At 42.4% G+C, this 17759-nt stretch overlaps 1 protein-coding gene across 1 annotated transcript; it reads right to left on the bottom strand.

Annotated features, from left to right (window-relative positions):
- Nucleotides 1-372: 372 nt before the first annotated feature.
- MAP1LC3C (microtubule associated protein 1 light chain 3 gamma) lies at nucleotides 373-14610 on the bottom strand. The gene is made up of 4 exons (XM_069236728.1): nucleotides 14462-14610; nucleotides 14270-14325; nucleotides 13614-13720; nucleotides 373-802 (listed from the first exon to the last, which is right to left on the bottom strand). The coding sequence occupies exons 1-4, from the start codon at nucleotides 14517-14519 to the stop codon at nucleotides 583-585; spliced, it is 441 nt and encodes a 146-aa protein (XP_069092829.1). The 5' UTR covers nucleotides 14520-14610; the 3' UTR covers nucleotides 373-582.
- Nucleotides 14611-17759: the final 3149 nt, after the last annotated feature.

Raw genomic sequence — 17759 nt, 5'->3', positions numbered from 1 at the left:
ATAATCTTAAAGGTCTTTATTACAAATATAATTACATCTCTTAAAAAAAAATATCATAAATTAGGTATTGTTCTACAAAATGTAATGTACAAAGTCGCAGGTACTAAAATTAGATTTATGACAAACGGACGTCCCTACCTGCACAACCTCAAAATCCTTTTGCATTGTGGTGCAGGTCACACGCCCATGTCATGCAATTCCTCAGAGCATGGTAGGTGACATCTCACCACTTTCAACACCCTCTTGCCTGCAACCTCCACACCAACACAAAATCGGATATTTCGGTTTCCCCAGGAGGAAGAGAAGCATAACTGTTTGGGAGCCCTTCATCCTCACCACTTTCAAAATACAAAAATGCAGTAGCAAGTCCTGTGAAGTTGTACTCGTACAAACTTTATTTTCCACAAAAAGAAAAATCTTGGTTTGTTGAGCCTCCCAACAAGTAGTTCTTAAAAACTAAATTATACTCTTCTTCTGTAACATCTATAAATCAAAGTATTTTGCTACCAAGTGTTCACAATCCTCAAAAGGTGTGCAATGGCTATATAAAAGCATTCGCTCCAGATAAAACCCGCTTTAATATTAGGCATTCTGTATTAGTGAGGGACAATCTGTTGGTTTCCGCTGGTCACTGGTCAGACTGCAGCCAAACATCTCCTGTGATGCATAGGTCATGTACAGGAAGCCATCTTCATCCTTGTGATCCCGATACACTTCGGACATTGTGAGAGACATGGACGTCAACGTCTTGTTGTTCACCATAAGGTAAAAAGCCTGTGTTGCGGATAACGCCATCCGGCATCTGCAGATAGAGATGAAGACTGTGAGACAACAATAAGCAACTCAATGCAACTGCATAGAAAAAATCCCGCCGAGTGCCTCCAAATCACACTGAAGCTCTTTCAAACAATAGGTCAAATTGAGAGTCTAGATACACTGATTATCCTTATCAGAGGTCAGAAGGGTAGCCCCCAACCTTTTGTCAAACATTCTCAGCCAACACACTTCACATTTTGCTGTAGTATGGGTGTGCAGTAAAACTGCCCCAAGATGGCTAGAGTAGACTGGGTCTGGTGCAAGAGGCAGCATCATTGATTCACCCAGACAAATGAGAATGTATGGGTCACTAGCAAGTGTACACTAGCAGGAGTCCTGGGCTCTAATACAACAGGCCAGAGAACTACTAGAGTAACTGCCAACAGTCTCCGCATCTTCCACGCCACACAGCTCCCAGACGTTCTAGGTAAAACATCAAATAGCTTGGAAGTCAGTTCCAGGTGAATTTCCATTATTGTCAAATAGCACTCTGGATACCCTCTGGGAAAAGCTGCATATACAGGTGGACTTTAAAAAAAAAAAAAAAAAGAGAGACGGTGCCCACATGGCCAAACCCAAAGAAAGATCAGATTCTTACCTGCCAAGAGTCACCATCCTGGTTCTTCCATAATATACTCTGAAAAGTCTTTATTTAAATTAGCCTAAAATCCACCGTCATGGCCACCTTTCTTGAACCCTTCAGTGTCCATTTCCCCCTTAGCTTCTCCATGGTTTCTGCTATTGTTAATATTTTCTCTATACATGTACAATATCTTTATGAATTGTTTGACAGTACCAGGTCTTCAAGTTGGACGCAGTCTTCAAACTGGACACTGCAGCGCATGACATCTGAAACATCTTAATGTCTATTAACTTACATTCTCTTTTGAGATGTTCAAAAGGTACCATACGGACTTGGTTTTAGAGCACTAATGCCTAAAATGTCCATCTGTAATACCCCTTGCACAACTAGCACAAACAAGCAGGTCATTGTCCCAGAAAAGGGGGCGGGTGAATTTCATCAGGGTTTTAACCGACTCGGAGAGGTCTAAGTATCCAACTGTGTGTTTCTCACTAACAATTGTGCTCCTGCAGATCCTTGGACTGCTTTGTATGTTGCAGTCTGTAAATAACCACTCAGTATTGTGTGTCTACCCTAATAGATGGTTCATTCAAAAGGTGGGAAAAAAGGGACTTTTTGCCACCACTAATTGTACCACCCAGTAATATTCAAGTCTAGTATACCAGCATCATAACTGCTGTAGGTCAATGTCGACAGGAAAACTAGGGGCTAGACACCCCCCCCCCCCCCCCCCCCCCCCCCCCCACACACACACACACACACACACTAAAACCAGAGCAGCAGGCAAATGAGCCTCCAGTTTTATTTTCTGGAACCCAGTATGCTGCAGCTGGGAGGACAAAAAGGCCACAGGAGAGCTATCCTTTTATGAAGGGCTGCCCAACCTATAAGGAAAAGTGGTAGCATTCACCAGCAAAAAACATCCTTTCGAAAGGTCTCAAAATCTACACTTGTTCTGCAAGAAATGTTCTATATTTGAGGTGGCATATACACCTAGATATTTAAAATGTCTGTCTACAGTCACTGGACAGCCCTTACCTGGGAACCAAAATATTCCCCCAAAAATAAAACCCATGTGTCAGGCTTGATAGGGGCATCTCATTGAACCCAAAAAGAAAGGGTTTACAGGACCAGAGCAAACACATGAGGCAGAGGCCCCTGCCCTGCTCCTTGGAGGAATGAAGCCAATAAGAACTCTACCACAACATGCTACTTCCTCAAAATAGACCATCTAATTAGACGGGCTCTAGCACACTGAATACACCATTTGTGGCACTTTGAAGGTCTAACGAGGTTAATCCCAACAACAACAAAAGACAAAAAAAAAAAAAAATCTGCCACTAGTAGTGGTCTCATGGGACTAACAGTTCCTCACCGGCTACAGATTTTCCCCTCCTAGTAGGGACCACAGTTCTAGTCAGGGCAAGTCAGTGACATAAATTAACCTGTGCTCACCCTCTGGTAGGCTGGCGCAAAGCAGGCCGGCCTAACTTAGATGGCAATGTGCTACACACAATCATACGAGGCGCACCACAGAAAAAGACTTTACTCTGGTATGTGGAAAATAGTTTATCTAGATACTTTAAAGTTCAATGCAATACAGAAACATTTAGCTTTGAAGGCTGAGGGTAGTAGTATCAATGTGCAAAAAAAGAATAGGGCACAACGATTGTGCCGGGGACTCCTTGGCACGCGTGTCCAATGCCCATAGTTGTTCTCCTATCATGAGCAGGATGCATCTATGCAGGGCCCGCAAGAGTGAAGTTGAAGGGTGAGTGTCAAGTGGGGGGCAGAGGCTGCTCGGGTCACACTCGAGCAGTGAGAGCAGCAAAGCAGGGCAGGAGGCGATTGGGCAAGGATGATGCGATGAGCGGCAAAGCAGGGAAGGAGCCAATCGGGTGAGGCTGAAGCAATGAGAGTAGCAAAGCTGGCCACAAGCTGCTCAGGTGAATTAAGAGTTACAAGCAGAGGGGAAAGCAAGACCGCTTGAGTCACTCTGGTCTTGGGGATTTGAGTCTTGGGTTATCATTCAGAGATCAGCAGGGCAGTACATCTAAGCATAGCAGCAGTTCCTGAAGCAGTCAGTCCTGCCTGGCAGAGTGGCTATCCTGGCACATAGCAGTCCTTACTCCAGCAGCGTATCTTGAATCCAGAAGTATACGGTCGAGTGGATCATAGGCCCAATATTTATATTAAAAAAGTGCCTTTCATGTGTGGGGGTGGCTACAAAGTTCTTGTGAAGTGCACAGGAACTACATTCAGGTCAGCCTTGGCTCTAGACCATCAACGGGAGTTAATCAGCTCCTTGGTGTGGAATTCAGACACTACCCATCTGAGGTGAAAGTATGAGCCCTTACCAACCTCACCCCCAGGAAGATCCAGACTGCAGAACAGTAACCCGTTTGTTTGGTGTCTGAAGGGAAATGCACAAGTGTAGCTGTCACCTAACCCAAGCCAGACATGTATTGAAGATGGGCTGTGGGGACACAGGGCAGTGAGTGAAGAGAAATGCCTACTTTCTAGAAGTGGCATTTCTAAAATAGTAATAATGAATACAAAATTACCAGGAGAAAAGATTACAATTCCAATGGTACAAAACATGATGCAGTTAATCTTCTCAGATAAAGAATTACAGCGTAAAAGGCAATATAAGGAATTCCCAATGTTGGCCTATGAGAGAAGGGCAGGCCACACTAATGAAATACTTGGGGAGTTGTTACCAGGACATTAGAACTAGCAAGTATATGTCCTGCCACTTGCTCACATGGTACCCTGTCCTATGGACTACCTAGGGCTTACCTTTGGGATGACAAGTGTAAGAAAATGGGAGATTAAGGCATGGCAGAGGACTTTAAATGCCAAGCCAGGGGAGCAGTTAAAGCTGCACACAGGCTCTGCTGTGGCAGGCCTGAGATGTTTACAGAGCTACTCGGGTGGGTGGCACATTTAGTGCTGGAGGCCCACCAGTAGCATTTAATTTACCTTCCCTGGGTAAAAGGTACACCACTCTACAGGAGACCAACAGGTAGATTAACTACGCCAGTTGTGGATATGCTAATGTTACTATGTATTTAGTGGAGAAGCACATGCACTTTAGCACTGATCAGCGGTGGTAAAGTCCTCAGAGTCCTAAGGCCAACAAACATTTACAGCACCACAGGAGGGAAATACAAAAAGTCTGGGAATAACCTTACAGGAAGGGCCATTTCCAACAGGAGGTTTACCCCTCTGCTTCCTTACAAAAACGTTAAATGGGTGGCACACTTGAGGACGCACCATACCAGTGACTGAGAATGGGAATGGGAATGGGATGGTTCCAGCTTGGCTGGTTGTAGTGCAGTCATGGCACTGAGGAGATCCAGAGTATGGGGTCTGACTGACGGAATGGAGAGCCACATACACTTCTAGTCTGACAGAGGATGTGGAGCCTTAATTCATTGGCAGGATGAAAACCTCAGACACTGATCTTGAGCAATTCCCAGGAATCTTGTTGCCGGATATAAATATTTATTGGGACATTTCAGCGAGACATAATTAGTCAAGAGGCTCATACCAATGATTTAGTATAGGGTGTGGATATTCTGTAGGCCGAAATATGGTGTACTGCTTAGGAAGCCAGGAACTGTGGGCAGTAAAAAAAAAAAAAATAATAACACACAAAGCAACAACTTGGGTAAGGTTTGCTAATGCTTTTGATTGACTTGTTTTCCAATAGAGTTTGTTCGCTCTAGTTGACAAATTAAGCAGGACAACAGTACAAGTAGAGTGTTCACACCCAAGTGTAGTGTCTCAAGTAGAGCAAAGTTGAATGCCTTACACTATGAATAGGATGCCATAAAATACTAGACGGAAACCTTACACGGTGTGACATTTAAAGTCAATAAATTAAGTAAATACGTTAAAAAATGTGGTCCATCAAAGATAGTTTAGGCTTGGTGACTCAAATGAAGACAAATAAGTGGTGTCAGGAAGAAGCCCTCAGAAGAAATGAAGTTGGCAGAAAGGAAGGCCTGAGGCAGATAAACTATTAGAATCACAAACCTCATCCTCAGTGCCCAGGGTGGCATGAGGCTGCCACTACCCATTCACCCTCTGAGTCCTTCATTAAGCTATTTGAGAACAAAAAACACCCAAAGACTCGAGCAATTATAAATCAGACTAGAATGTTGCTAGTTTGTGAATTGCCTAAAATGTTCTAAAAAAATACAAGCAGTAGTCAATCCCCTATTCAACAAAATGTAAGTTAGCCTACGATGGGGATTCAGACCAAAACTAGTAACTGACACTTCAAGAGTTCTTAAATTTGGAAGGAAGGTAAAGCAGGCCTGTAATCAAAAAGGATAAAAACCCTAATCAAGACAGCAACGGAGTCGCTTTTAACAAAGCTGCACAATGAGGCCAACATTAGAATTGCATGTGTCCAGAGTCCAGTATTAGAGACCACACTGTAGTGTAATTTTGAAAATATAAGATAGTCCAGGAGACCTATTGAAAAAAACAACAACAAAAACAAAGGCAAATTAAGAGCACGATAAATGAGTTTTCTTTTTAAGTCGGAGACTTCCAAGAGGAGATTGAAACGTGAACAGTTGACATCAGTTTCATAAACTTAGACCTACAATGCTCAGCCACCAAAAGAAGCTTAAAGTATTAATTGCCAGCAGATTCCTAATCTTTACAGATATGAAATCATTAGGCAAATTTCCCACTTCCTAAACAATTATGTTGCTTAATGAATGGCCTGCTTTAAGTAGTTGTGCAAATTGGGTTATTGGGGTGGTGGTTTTCCATTGCACAATGTCGTCACACAACGGCTCATTCTCTATAAGTTGCAGTTAGAAGGTATCGGGGTATGAAGTTACAGGGGGATTCTTTTTTCCCCCCCATTTGTAGGGAAAAAGTAAAATGTATTTCAGGCAAGCATTTTCAAATCCAATACTTGCTCAGAGGGACAGGGTGGGGGTGTCATGACAAAAATATTTATTGTGGAGATTAAGATAATTTAATATAAACGCTAGGTGTCTATTTTAGTAATCAAAGCACAATTGTTTTTATGCTTAAATGAACTTAGTGTTATTTTACTTCGGAACTGCCACTATACTAAGTAAAGTCAGAAAATATTTAGGTGCTATTAATCTCTTACTTAGGCTGTGTCCATCATGTAGCACAGCTGTCTGGTTGCCAAGACATTGTTTGCTTCCCCAGAGGTTACCTGGGCCTAAAGCCGGTCCATTTCTTGGTAGTGGCTTGTTTTTCCCCCTACTCTTATTTGTTAGTTTTCTATTCAGTGGCTAACCCCATTTTAGCCCGACCATCTTGCAGTTGTCTCTCCCCTGCAGCATAGCCTCTACCATTGTTAAGTGCCTGGCTCTGCTTCCGTTGCTTGCTCTTAGAAACAAACTACTTCGTCAAGTGCATGTTTTAAGCAGGTGGTTTTTTTTTTTAATGTTTCACGAAACACGTTGCCTCTGTCCTCTTCCCGTATGCTTCATTGCTCTTTTATGTATTTGCAACAAGCATTGGCAGAGCCAATAGGTCACACCTACACAGGAGCAGTTCATTGTCAATGTATTTTCGCCAGATTGTCCAGTCCATGCTCCATTGAAGGGACAAACATGAAGAGGAAGTAAAACCTGGACGGGCTGAGCAATGAAGCAAGGAAATGAAAGGGACAGAGAAGCTAAACAATGGTAAGTAAGGGGTTTTAAGTTTTTCTAAGTAAAAAGATCTCTCCAGCAACAGCACAAGCGCGGTCTCAGGTGGAACCTAAACTTGTCAGACCCCTGCATTTTGTCAAATTGAAGATATGCTTGTGCAGTTGAGACCATTATTAGTCTGCTGGTTCTATTTAACAAACATTGGCAAAGCCAGTAGGTTTCGCCTACGCGGTCTATTGGTTTGTCTTTTTTTCCCCCCACACGTTGCACATCAGTGCGAGCTGCTGTGTAACATGGCTTAAATGAGATCGATTCATCGTGTCATTGTCAAGAAAAAAAAAAAAAAATATATATATATATATATATATATATATATATATATATATACACACATACACACACACACTTGTGTCTGGACAAAGCTATACTCCTCTGAAGAGCTCTAATGAGAGCAAAACACGTGTCAGGGGTTATTTTACTCATTCCAGGTTGGCTTGGACGGTATTTGACCAGTCCAAAGCTGTAACACTGCCTGGAGTGGTAAATGGCTTGTCATTTTACAGCTCGGCGAGGATGACACTGTCAATCCTATGCTTAAAGATTTTGCTGTACAAATGGCAAAAAAGGGTCACTATCTAGCTCGGCGAGGATAGCACTGCTGATCCTATGCTTAAAAACTTTGCTAGATGAGCAGACATTTGAGGTGAGTAAATCTAGAGTGTTGCTGGTGTTGCAGGGTGCTCGTTACTAGAGCAGCTCTCCATCTAAAATTGGAAACTTCCCAGAGTTTATATATATATATATATATATATATATATATATATATATATATAAAAATAAATCATCATATTGGTGCCAAGTTAGCACCATTGCAAAGTTACATAGATAGTGTCACCTTCAATCATTTAGTAGGCCAGTTCCTAAAGTGGTGTTATAGTAGGGACAGTGAAGAATTACTATCTAGATCATTGGTTGAAATTTAATTTTGAAAAATCTTACATGATCCTTGACCGAACTAATTAGGTCATAGAATTTGTATATGGTGCTCTGAAAAACTTGAACACTTTATTATTTTTTTTAACTGAGTCAACCAGTGGACCTTCTGAGACTGGCCTAAATTAAGTAAGCGCAGCCATTAATAGCCGAACCTTAAACCTGTGCCAGTTACTTGAAGCTATGCTGAACCAGGGACTGTATAAAAATGAGGTCTGAATGGTAGTGGGACAGTTATAAAAGCTGGAGTTTACAAAAACTTTAAATCAGGCAAGAGTTCAAATTAAATTCTACTGAATGTAGTCTGATCATAAAATACAACTTGCTACAGTCAACTTGCCCGGTAGTGGCTAGAGGGAAGAAAAAAATATATATATAGATTACCCAAAAAAGATTCACACGCCACCAAAGTAACCAGACTTTCGAAAACAAACCAACATTAAGATCCTTTAGGACCATGGAGGTGGGATATTTAAAATCATGTGGAATTCTACATGGACCAGAATAAAATCAATTTGAACATTGATCTAAGTACCATCTTGCAGATGTCGCCAGTTCTAAATAGCCAGGGGAAATTTAACTCCAAGACCTGTAACGCAGAGATCTCTTGCTGCATTTAGTCAAAGGACCATTAAAATACAATACTCACAGGTCAACAGTAGCTGAGAGACTTAGAAGACACTTCTCTCCAGTGCTCCTGAGCAGCTCCCTTTCGCTTGCCAGAGGTGGCAGGAGGACATGCTTTAATTGTCTCAGAATAGCAGAGTGAAATTGACAAGGTGGTGCTTCTAGAGTGCATGGAAGATTAAGAAAACTGCTCAACCCCAGGATGAAAAGCCCAATAAAAGTGGTTTTGGATGGGCGAGGGGGTGAGAGTCTTAAAATAAATTTTATATATATATATATATATATACACACACACACACACACACACACACACACACACAATAAATAAAGCACAACCACTCAGCAGCACTCTTCTTAAGAGCCTTCAACTGAAAATAGTAGTACGATTTGCAGGAGGGGAAGCTCAATTATAGTGATACTCATCATGGACATCAATATTGACTTGAACTGATCAACACATGTCCATGTTGAAGAGTGTGTGAATATCTCCCCTCCTGAATTTCAGGTACAAAGAAAACAGTTCAAATTGTGGAGATGGGCATGACAAAAATTGAGGCCATTGTGCAGTTTTGCCAAAAGAAGCTTTGACTACCTGATATCGGAAACAACTAAAGGAACTAGCAAACTGTCTTGCAGAAGCCATAAAATACAGCATGTATTGCACCCCACTGCTCAATTTCAGTCCTGTCTTTTGGGATCCTTCAACCCAGTCATGCAAGCATTTACAACTGATGCAGCATATGTCTGGTGGACTATGTATAGTAGGTTTGTCGTGTTCTGAATGACAAAAAAATTAACCAACTTGCATGCAAATGCTGAACGAAGAGAAGACAGAGTCAAAGAAGCTCCGACTCCAGTGAAGTGAAGGTTCAGGCCAACCATTGCTGCATGACCAAGTTAACTGTCGGTGGAATTTCACTTTGCGAAATAAGACAGAAACAACTAGCAAATATCTGCTGTGGGGAGGTGCATTTTTCTCTTAGTTTGCGTTCACCACTACAGTCAAAAGAAGTCACAGCAAACTTCTTCTGAAAAGGAAATTCTTGAGTTGCAGCATCTGCTTCAAGTCTCCCAGGATTCGGAAAGCATTAGAATCACGACTGGTTCATTGTGTAATTAACAGAAAGGGGGTCATAATGGCTTCAGTTGCTACTTTGATGGATTGATGGATTTTGTAGTTCAGGATAGTCAAGGTGAGCTTCATTTTGAACAGACAGCACAGATCATTACTCCTAGATACCGCTGCTCAACTTCTTACGTTGGGCAACGCAGAAAGGAAATAACTGAGAAAACAAAAGCAACATCTGGAGATGCTGCTAATAGTAGGGGTGTGCAAAGAAGCAACTTTACATTGTCTGGCCCAACTGAGCTTTAAAGTGAAGAGGGAGCACCCACGAGATCATTCTTGATCTCACTGGTGCATGTCTTGACGCAGTTTAAGCCCGAGCTTAACTATCTGCTACTAAGCCCTGAGGTCAGATAAAATATACCCTACTAACATGCCTACCAACCTCCAATCACTCAAGGTTACTAGAGGTGGTTAACTCTTCCTTTACATCAGCGGTTTCACTTCCTAAATAACAGTTAGAAGACTGGTTTCTGGATAGATGCTCTTAAATTTGATGCTTCATTTTACATGTAGATCGTAACAGTTATGGTAAATATTTAGTTGCTTGCCAATTTTGGTTATTCTTTGTAGAATAAGTCTTGATTATTTTTCAAGCACAATTCTAGTTCACTTGTTCCAGGCAGTTATAGGCCTTGTCACTTGCAAAACTAGGTCTCAGACATGCGTTTTTAAAAAAATGGCCACAATACATTGAACCCCGCTCCACCCCTCCACTCTTCCCCCACGCCAAAATCCTACCTTTTTCGTACAACTTAAAGTACTGGGGGTCGTTTTATCAGTAGGTACTGTTCAAGCCACAACTGCCCCAGCGGGGCACCACGCAGAAAGCTATTTAGTATAGACTTTACTCCCTTCATTGGGAGTGTCTAATGAACAAAGTCATTGGAGGGCATGTCACAAATAGGAGGCGGGAACAAGATGCATAATTTTCTTGATCTCCTAAGGTATTACCGTTCTACAGAGTCCAATAGGTGCAGTAGAACAGAACAAGTATTTCCTTACAAATTGAAGTGACCTTAGGTGGAATGAAATGCCTCTTACTTTGCTAGAGCAGCAGGTGCTCTAATAAATAAACACCTGGGAGGCTTGGCCAAAAAAAAAAAAAAAAAAAAAAAAAAAAAAAAAAAAAAAAACATTGCTTCAACCCTATCAAGGGGAAACAATATGCCAAGCTTTCCTACAGATGCAGTTTCCACAGGCCTGGCAGGTAACTTGGTGATGACACAAAGATCAGGTAAGATGGCTAAACACGAAGGCCAATTCTATGACTACTGCTTGGTAGGCTGAACAAGTGCATTCCACTTTGCTGGTGTTCTGTCAGGTGCTGATCCGAGTTCTTAGGCTTACCATCATGGATTAAACCATTTTGCATTTGTTCCATTACGAGGGTTCGGAGGGCATCTCCCTCTCACAGGTCCGCATTGCCTTTCCTTTAAGACTCTGCCTATACCCTTAGACAAGGATAGCATCACTGGAATTATGGGATTCTATAGCCATGGAATTCCAACACAATTGCAGACTTAGAGCCCAAAACGTAAAAGAATGAGTCGTGCCCAAAGCGCTGCTTAGAAGCCAGTGACCTTTAAGTGTTGGCACGCCGAACAGCAAGGCTTCGGAATCTTTAATCCACCTCATGCCTTGTTAATCCTCTACCAACCTCTTTCTGCCCCTTTCTCTTGCAGGTTCACGTTTTCTTCCTCTTTAATAGTTTATCTTTGTTTCCATTGTGTTCCTTCTTGCTCTCAGAGAAGGAAAGTTGATGAAAATAAGCACTGTTCGACAAAAATGAGTGACTGTTGGCCCCACCGGCAGCTATTAGCTCAAGTTAAGCATAGACCTTTCTCCAATAGGCTTCATCAATGATGAACTGTGGCAATCAGGAAGGGGGGGGGCGCAAGCTGCGCTGAACCACCACTTCCAATTAACTGATCACATTTTAGTTAAATATTTTTTGGCTTAAACACACGGAGGTGAATTTTATGTCCGATATTAATGGAGTTAAAATGTCAAAATACAAAGCAAAAATACGGGGTGAGGAATTTAAGAGTTCTTTTGACAGCCAGCTACCATGCCACACCTTCTGTGCCTATTCAGCCACAAGACTGGGGTAAGCATGCGGTCTCTGCACGATGTCTAAGCCAAAGACCACAACCAGGAAATGTGTGTTGCCCTCTTACCTGCAATTCTACGTATCAACACACAGGATGCAACACAAAAAATGGCAAGGTTCTTGAACTTGTTCTTTGGGAGAAATAGTTTAGGTCCAGGAATGGAAAGGCACCATGTGGAGTCATGTATGGGGTATTTATGCCACATGCGTGGGGAAGTCAGTGACCGTCGTTATACAAATGGCCATAGGCCACTTACCCAAATAGTGTTCCACCACAGCCCTTCACAATAGGTCAGAACGGAGTACTACTCACAAGATTGCTTCAAGACAGACACAGAACAGTCCTATGTAATGCCACTGTAACTGAGATAGTACACTGCCAAGGCCGACTAATCAGTGCATGCCATGGACTAAGCTTATCTTTGTTGTCCAGATGACACATTTATTCTAACAGCATGTGATCTGTTCACACCAAGGCTTGTTTTTTGTACACCCCCCCCCCCCCCCCCAAGTGTGAAGAAGTAAAACTTTCTTATGTAAACTCAACACAAGCCACAGGACACACCTATGCAATCATGAAGCCATCAACTCACCGAAACCAACTAACTGATATCTTTACTAAGAGGCTAGACCTAGAAATGGATAGGTCATTAAAAATGATAGTGCACAATAAAAGACTCACTACAGCGGTGAGTAATTTGTGTTTGTTTTTTTCCGGTGCGGAGCTTCGGCACTTATTTTTCTGCCTCAAGCAGTTACTGCTAGCAAGACACATGGGAAAGATGGAGGAGAAAGTCACAATGGGACAAAGCAGAAAGCTGCAAGAGTGAGCGAGAGGGGCAAGGAGCTCACTCTTCTCACAACACTAACAGGAGCTGAAACAAAATAGCACAACTGTGAACATAAGACACCAAAACACTTGACCGACGTGTATGCAATTCATTACTCTTCCAACCAAGCACTCCCCAATGCCGCACAGTACTGGCTTTCAGCAGATGCTCCTCGACACATTGTAAGGAGCTTTAAGCGCTATCCAAAAGTAATAACAGGGACTGTCCAATTGAAAGAGGATTTGAAGGTACTAGGAGCAACACGTTTAGTCACTAAACCAAACGTTTCCTTGTTGCACATTTGCAATTTTCATAAAACGTGCCCACTAGAGTGGTGACAAAATGCCGTATGTTCCCAATTAGATACCACCTTCTGTGATGTGTCCGGTTACTATTAACACAGTGCCCTTTTAGCGTGCCCCTCGTTGTTCAGTGGTACTAGACTTTACATAGCACCAAATAAGACAACCGTGAACGAATTTATGCTGCGAATGTCCAATTCCCTTTACGTAGCCTTAGCAGTGGCCCCCGCAGCTCCCGCTGTGCGGGAACGAGCTCCAAGGGGACCCCCGAGCATAGCCCCCGGGCGCTCCTGAGTGGGTCTAGAAAGATGGGGGGGGACGGGGAGGGGGGGAGAAGTGCCCCTCCATGAAATTTGCAGCCCCCCCCCCACCCCATTTCCCCAACCCCTATTAGACCCATCGGGTCCACTTAGAAGTTTGGAAATTCCGCAACGCCTTTTTAAACCCGCCCACACAGAGCTAAACCGCGTTAATGCTCCCTGGACAAAACGAGGTATTGACAACGTCAATCAAGACAATTAACATCTTACTTGAATATTAACAGGCGCTCAGATCATTCAACGTACCGAATGATGGTGATGAATTTCGTCATGGTAAGTTCTTCGGGAACAAGAAATTTCGTTTTATCCAGTACAGGCAAGGACTTTTCCCTTTGATACCTTTCGACTACCACCTGGACACAACAGAGAAAAAAAAAAAAACACACACACACACACGATTACTTTAGGTGAACCACCAGCATGCGTAAACGCACGTTAATTACCTAGGTTATTCAACATTTCAGCATGTAGCGCAAATAGATCCTGCACGAAGCTGGTTTCTGAGCGGTCTCAACGTTCTCCCTTAGATATCACTTCTGGATTTCTTTCCTCCTCAACCCCTCCAATACCCCAGTCAATCTAACTAATAAACTCATATCTGGACTCAAATTAAGTATTTCCTGATACTAATCCATCACTAATTCTTGTCGGGTTACGGAGTAGCGTGCTACTCGCCGAAAAGCGTTTAGACGCCTGGTCAGGGGTAGTAAGCGATATATAAATACAATATCAGAACTTCTGATGCAGGCACTATTAACTGACGAGGGGGTGTCATAACGTGCCAAGGAGACAAGATGAGAACAGAGACTTCCCTAGTCACATTTATAAAATCACAGGAAACATAATCCCTGCACAGTAAACAGTTGGTTTAAGAGTGAACAATATAACCAGAGAAATCTCACCGGCACTTTGGACGGAAACTTTCTGTGTATATCAGCCACCTCACCTTTCCGAGTTGCTATAAACACAAAAAGTCCTTAATGAGTTCACCACAATATACAGTATTCAAACTTTTAAACGAGCTCACAAAAATATATATAGAATTTACTTTAAAAAATTTTTATCCGCTGTGGAAAAACAAAGACAGATTCTACCTAAACTCTTTCTCTGTTTAAACGGGATTGGGTTTTCGTTTCTCTGCAGACGTTCCATTTCCTTCCCCGACAGGTTTACACTGTTGCCTGCTGACCCGGCACTGCAGCGCGCCCGCTAGGACTTATTGACAGTTAATTGGTGATTTGTGTCCGCCAACCCCAGCAGTTTATATGACCGCGTTTATTGCCTTATGGTCACCCCTCCCCCCAAGCAAGAGGGCGTGGCTGACCTGCCTGAAACTGGTCTGAATGTTGTCTAAATGGCTCGGCCTTAATGCGAGAGGGTAGGGAGGTACTTGTGGTCACTTTTAGGTCAGCCTTTGTATACACCAAACCAGGTTACACGCAAGTAAAGTATTACATTTTTTTCTGTACGTCATGCCAATTAATTACACGGAATCACAAATGGTTATTTCTTTACAGAGCTCTCAAATTATCTATCACGTTCAGGTGGAGCAACAAAAAAATAATAATGGGCAATACCCCGAGGCTCCTCCTCGAAGAGACCTCTGACACGGAGTGTCCAATTGAAGATGCTAGTAGTAAATCAACTGATGTTTTAATAATACTATTGCATTCTGGGGCTTGTAGTCCTTTATTGGGGAAGCCAAAATCTAAACTACAAGTTTAAAGAGGGCAAAGGGAAGACACTGAATTGCATAACGTACCTTTGCCTTCCAGGGAAGAACTAGACATGTCTGGAAAGGCTGTTTTTTTCATATGAGCTATAATGATTGTACATATCGGAAAGCTTCTAGGTGAAACTTTCACCTACACAATAATAAAACCATTGATATGTATTTTAATTGACTTCGTGGTGCGTTTGACATAAAACATGTTATATTAAAGTCAGTAATACATTATTTAAAGAAATTTCCGTATAAATACATTATGACACCAGTTATCAAGTCAAGTCAAGTCAATGAAGTCTTTATTCGATATTTCATCATAAAATACATGCTACCCGTCATAATACTTATAAAATTATCAGTGCTAACGATTATAACAATAAATACAATATTTTATAAAAGCTGCTAAGAACGTATTAAATCTATCTAATGCTTCATTTGTTAAATATTTTAACATATTAAAAAAAAGAAGTACATTGCTTTAAAAACTCAGTTCTAAAGTTCAAGATAATTTACTTATCTAAAACATGTAGCTGTTTTAATAGTTCAGAACGAATTATCCATGCCCACCCCAGGAATTTGGCCACCCCTATTGCTAAAGTAGGTGAAGGATCGGTTTTAAGGATCCTACAAGCAGTCTCGGCCGATTGTGTGCCCAGACTTTTGCATAGGGGTACCAACCACTTCTTCCTTGGGGCAGCATATAATGGACAGACAAAAAACAAATGGCTCACATTTTCCCGCATTTCAGTACACAATGGGCATTTATCTGGGCCGCCAGTGCCCCAGGTTGAGGTTAAACACCTTAATGGTATTGAGCCCACTCTAACTTGGTGATATAATTTGCGGTCCATAGGTTTTGTAATAACATCCCAGTACTTTTCAATTGCAGAGGCATCTTTCACGTGTACAAATGTTGTTGTAAGGGAACTACCTATAAGGGATGAGTGTCTTATGCCTACCACCCATTCCCAATATAGTTGTTTCAGCTCTTTTTTTGAAGGAAAAGTAGCTGAGTCTGGATTGTGCCAAAGGGCACCTAGACCCATGGCACAAAGGGTGGTTCTAACACCCTTAAACCAACCAATCTTATCGGATCCTAGGGTGTCCCTTACCTCGAGGCAAGCTTTCGCATATAATAACAGCTCTGGGGTAGACCACAACCTCCGCCAGAAGGCCAAAGGCCGAAATCTGGCTTGATCTTCCACCGGTTGGAGCCCAAGGTCATAAAGGAGCGGAATACGTGGGGATGACCTCGGAAGACCAACCGCCCCTCTTATAAATCTGTTTTGGGCCAGCATCAGTCGGTCCAGATTGCTATAACCCCAAAGCTCTGCCCCATACAAGACTGAGGGAAGAATTTTTGACCCATAGATTTCCATAAGTGGGGGCATCGGGCGGGTAAATGATCTTTTATATTCCTTAAGAAGGGCACCGCCTAGTTGAACATGTTTAAGTGCTTGGATATCAATCTGGGGTTTCCAACTAAAATTATCACTAAAATGCACACCCAGATATGTAAATTCATTAGTTTGCTCAAGAATAGCACCACCCATTTTAACCCCTGCCACAGTTTGTGTTCGACCTCTTAGTACCATGAATTTTGTTTTAGAAACATTTACTTCTAGCTCATGCTCGTCACAAAATAACTCAAATCTGAGTAGGGCCTGCTGGAGCCCTTACCTTGTCTTTGATAATAACAAGGTATCATCCGCGAACATGAGCAATGGTACTTTCATTCCCGCTATCTGGGGAGCATCCGTGGGGTGTGTTACAAAATATTTGGTAACCCCGTTAATAAACAGGGAAAACAAAGTGGGAGCCAGGACACATCCTTGTCTAACACCTTTCAAAACATGGAATCTGTCCGTAACCTCGCCAGGCTTGCCCCAGCGGACTTGGGCATAAGTATATGCATGAAGATTCATTAAGAGTCGCACTAGAGCCCTGGGCATTCCCTGTTCCAGTATGCAATCCCATAATTTAGTCCTAGGGACCAAGTCGAATGCAGATCTTAGATCCACAAAAGCTGCATACAACTTGCCCTTACCCAAAAAAACTGTTTTCCAATATAAAAGGGCAAACGAAAGGCTTGATCAAGGGTGCTTACATGAGGTCTAAAACCCGCCTGCAACGGAGTCAAAATATCTGAGTCTGTTATCCATTCCTGTATCCTCCCTAAAATGAGGCGCGCTATGATTTTTTGGATCGCATCAATAAGGCTGATAGGCCGGTAATTTGAGGGTACTGAGCGATCGCCTTTCTTGTATATAGGAAGGATTTCTGCCCCATACCATGAGTCAGGAATTTTAGCGCCTGCTGCAACTGCATTCACCAGGTGGAGTATATAAGGTACCCACAGGTCCTGGTCTTCCAAAAAAATGTCAGCTGGAATACCATCTGGGCCAGGGGCCCTCCCTTTGGGAATGTTTTGCAGGCAATTGATAACTTCAGTAACTGAGAATATTAACGGCTCGACGGGCTCAAGACAGTAGGGTATAGTCACTTCTACTGTATGACACTTAAACTGATCCTCAAAAATCTTTACCCACTGATAGTTAGAGACAGATGCTGGGCTATAGTGGGCGTCCTGCGAGATACCCCATTTTATGAGGTACCAAAACTGTTGCATATTGCGTTTACCACAGGCTTCTGACAGCATAAGCCAG

This window comes from Pleurodeles waltl, chromosome 5 (assembly GCF_031143425.1).
Source record: "Pleurodeles waltl isolate 20211129_DDA chromosome 5, aPleWal1.hap1.20221129, whole genome shotgun sequence".
NCBI classification, from domain to species: domain Eukaryota; kingdom Metazoa; phylum Chordata; class Amphibia; order Caudata; family Salamandridae; genus Pleurodeles; species Pleurodeles waltl.
Note: the sequence above shows the minus strand (reverse complement) of the source record. Positions and strands in the feature narration are given on the sequence as shown.

What these genes read in the sequence shown, in the direction of transcription:
- MAP1LC3C (XM_069236728.1), bottom strand. Translation starts at nt 14,519, where the DNA reads ATGGAACGTCTGCAGAGAAACGAAAACCCAATCCCGTTTAAACAGAGA. An exon ending in AGTTTCCGTCCAAAGTGCCG is followed by an intron (nt 13,721 to 14,269) that starts GTGAGATTTCTC and finishes TGTTGTGTCCAG; the next exon opens with GTGGTAGTCGAAAGGTATCA. An exon ending in AAATTCATCACCATCATTCG is followed by an intron (nt 803 to 13,613) that starts GTACGTTGAATG and finishes CTCTATCTGCAG; the next exon opens with ATGCCGGATGGCGTTATCCG.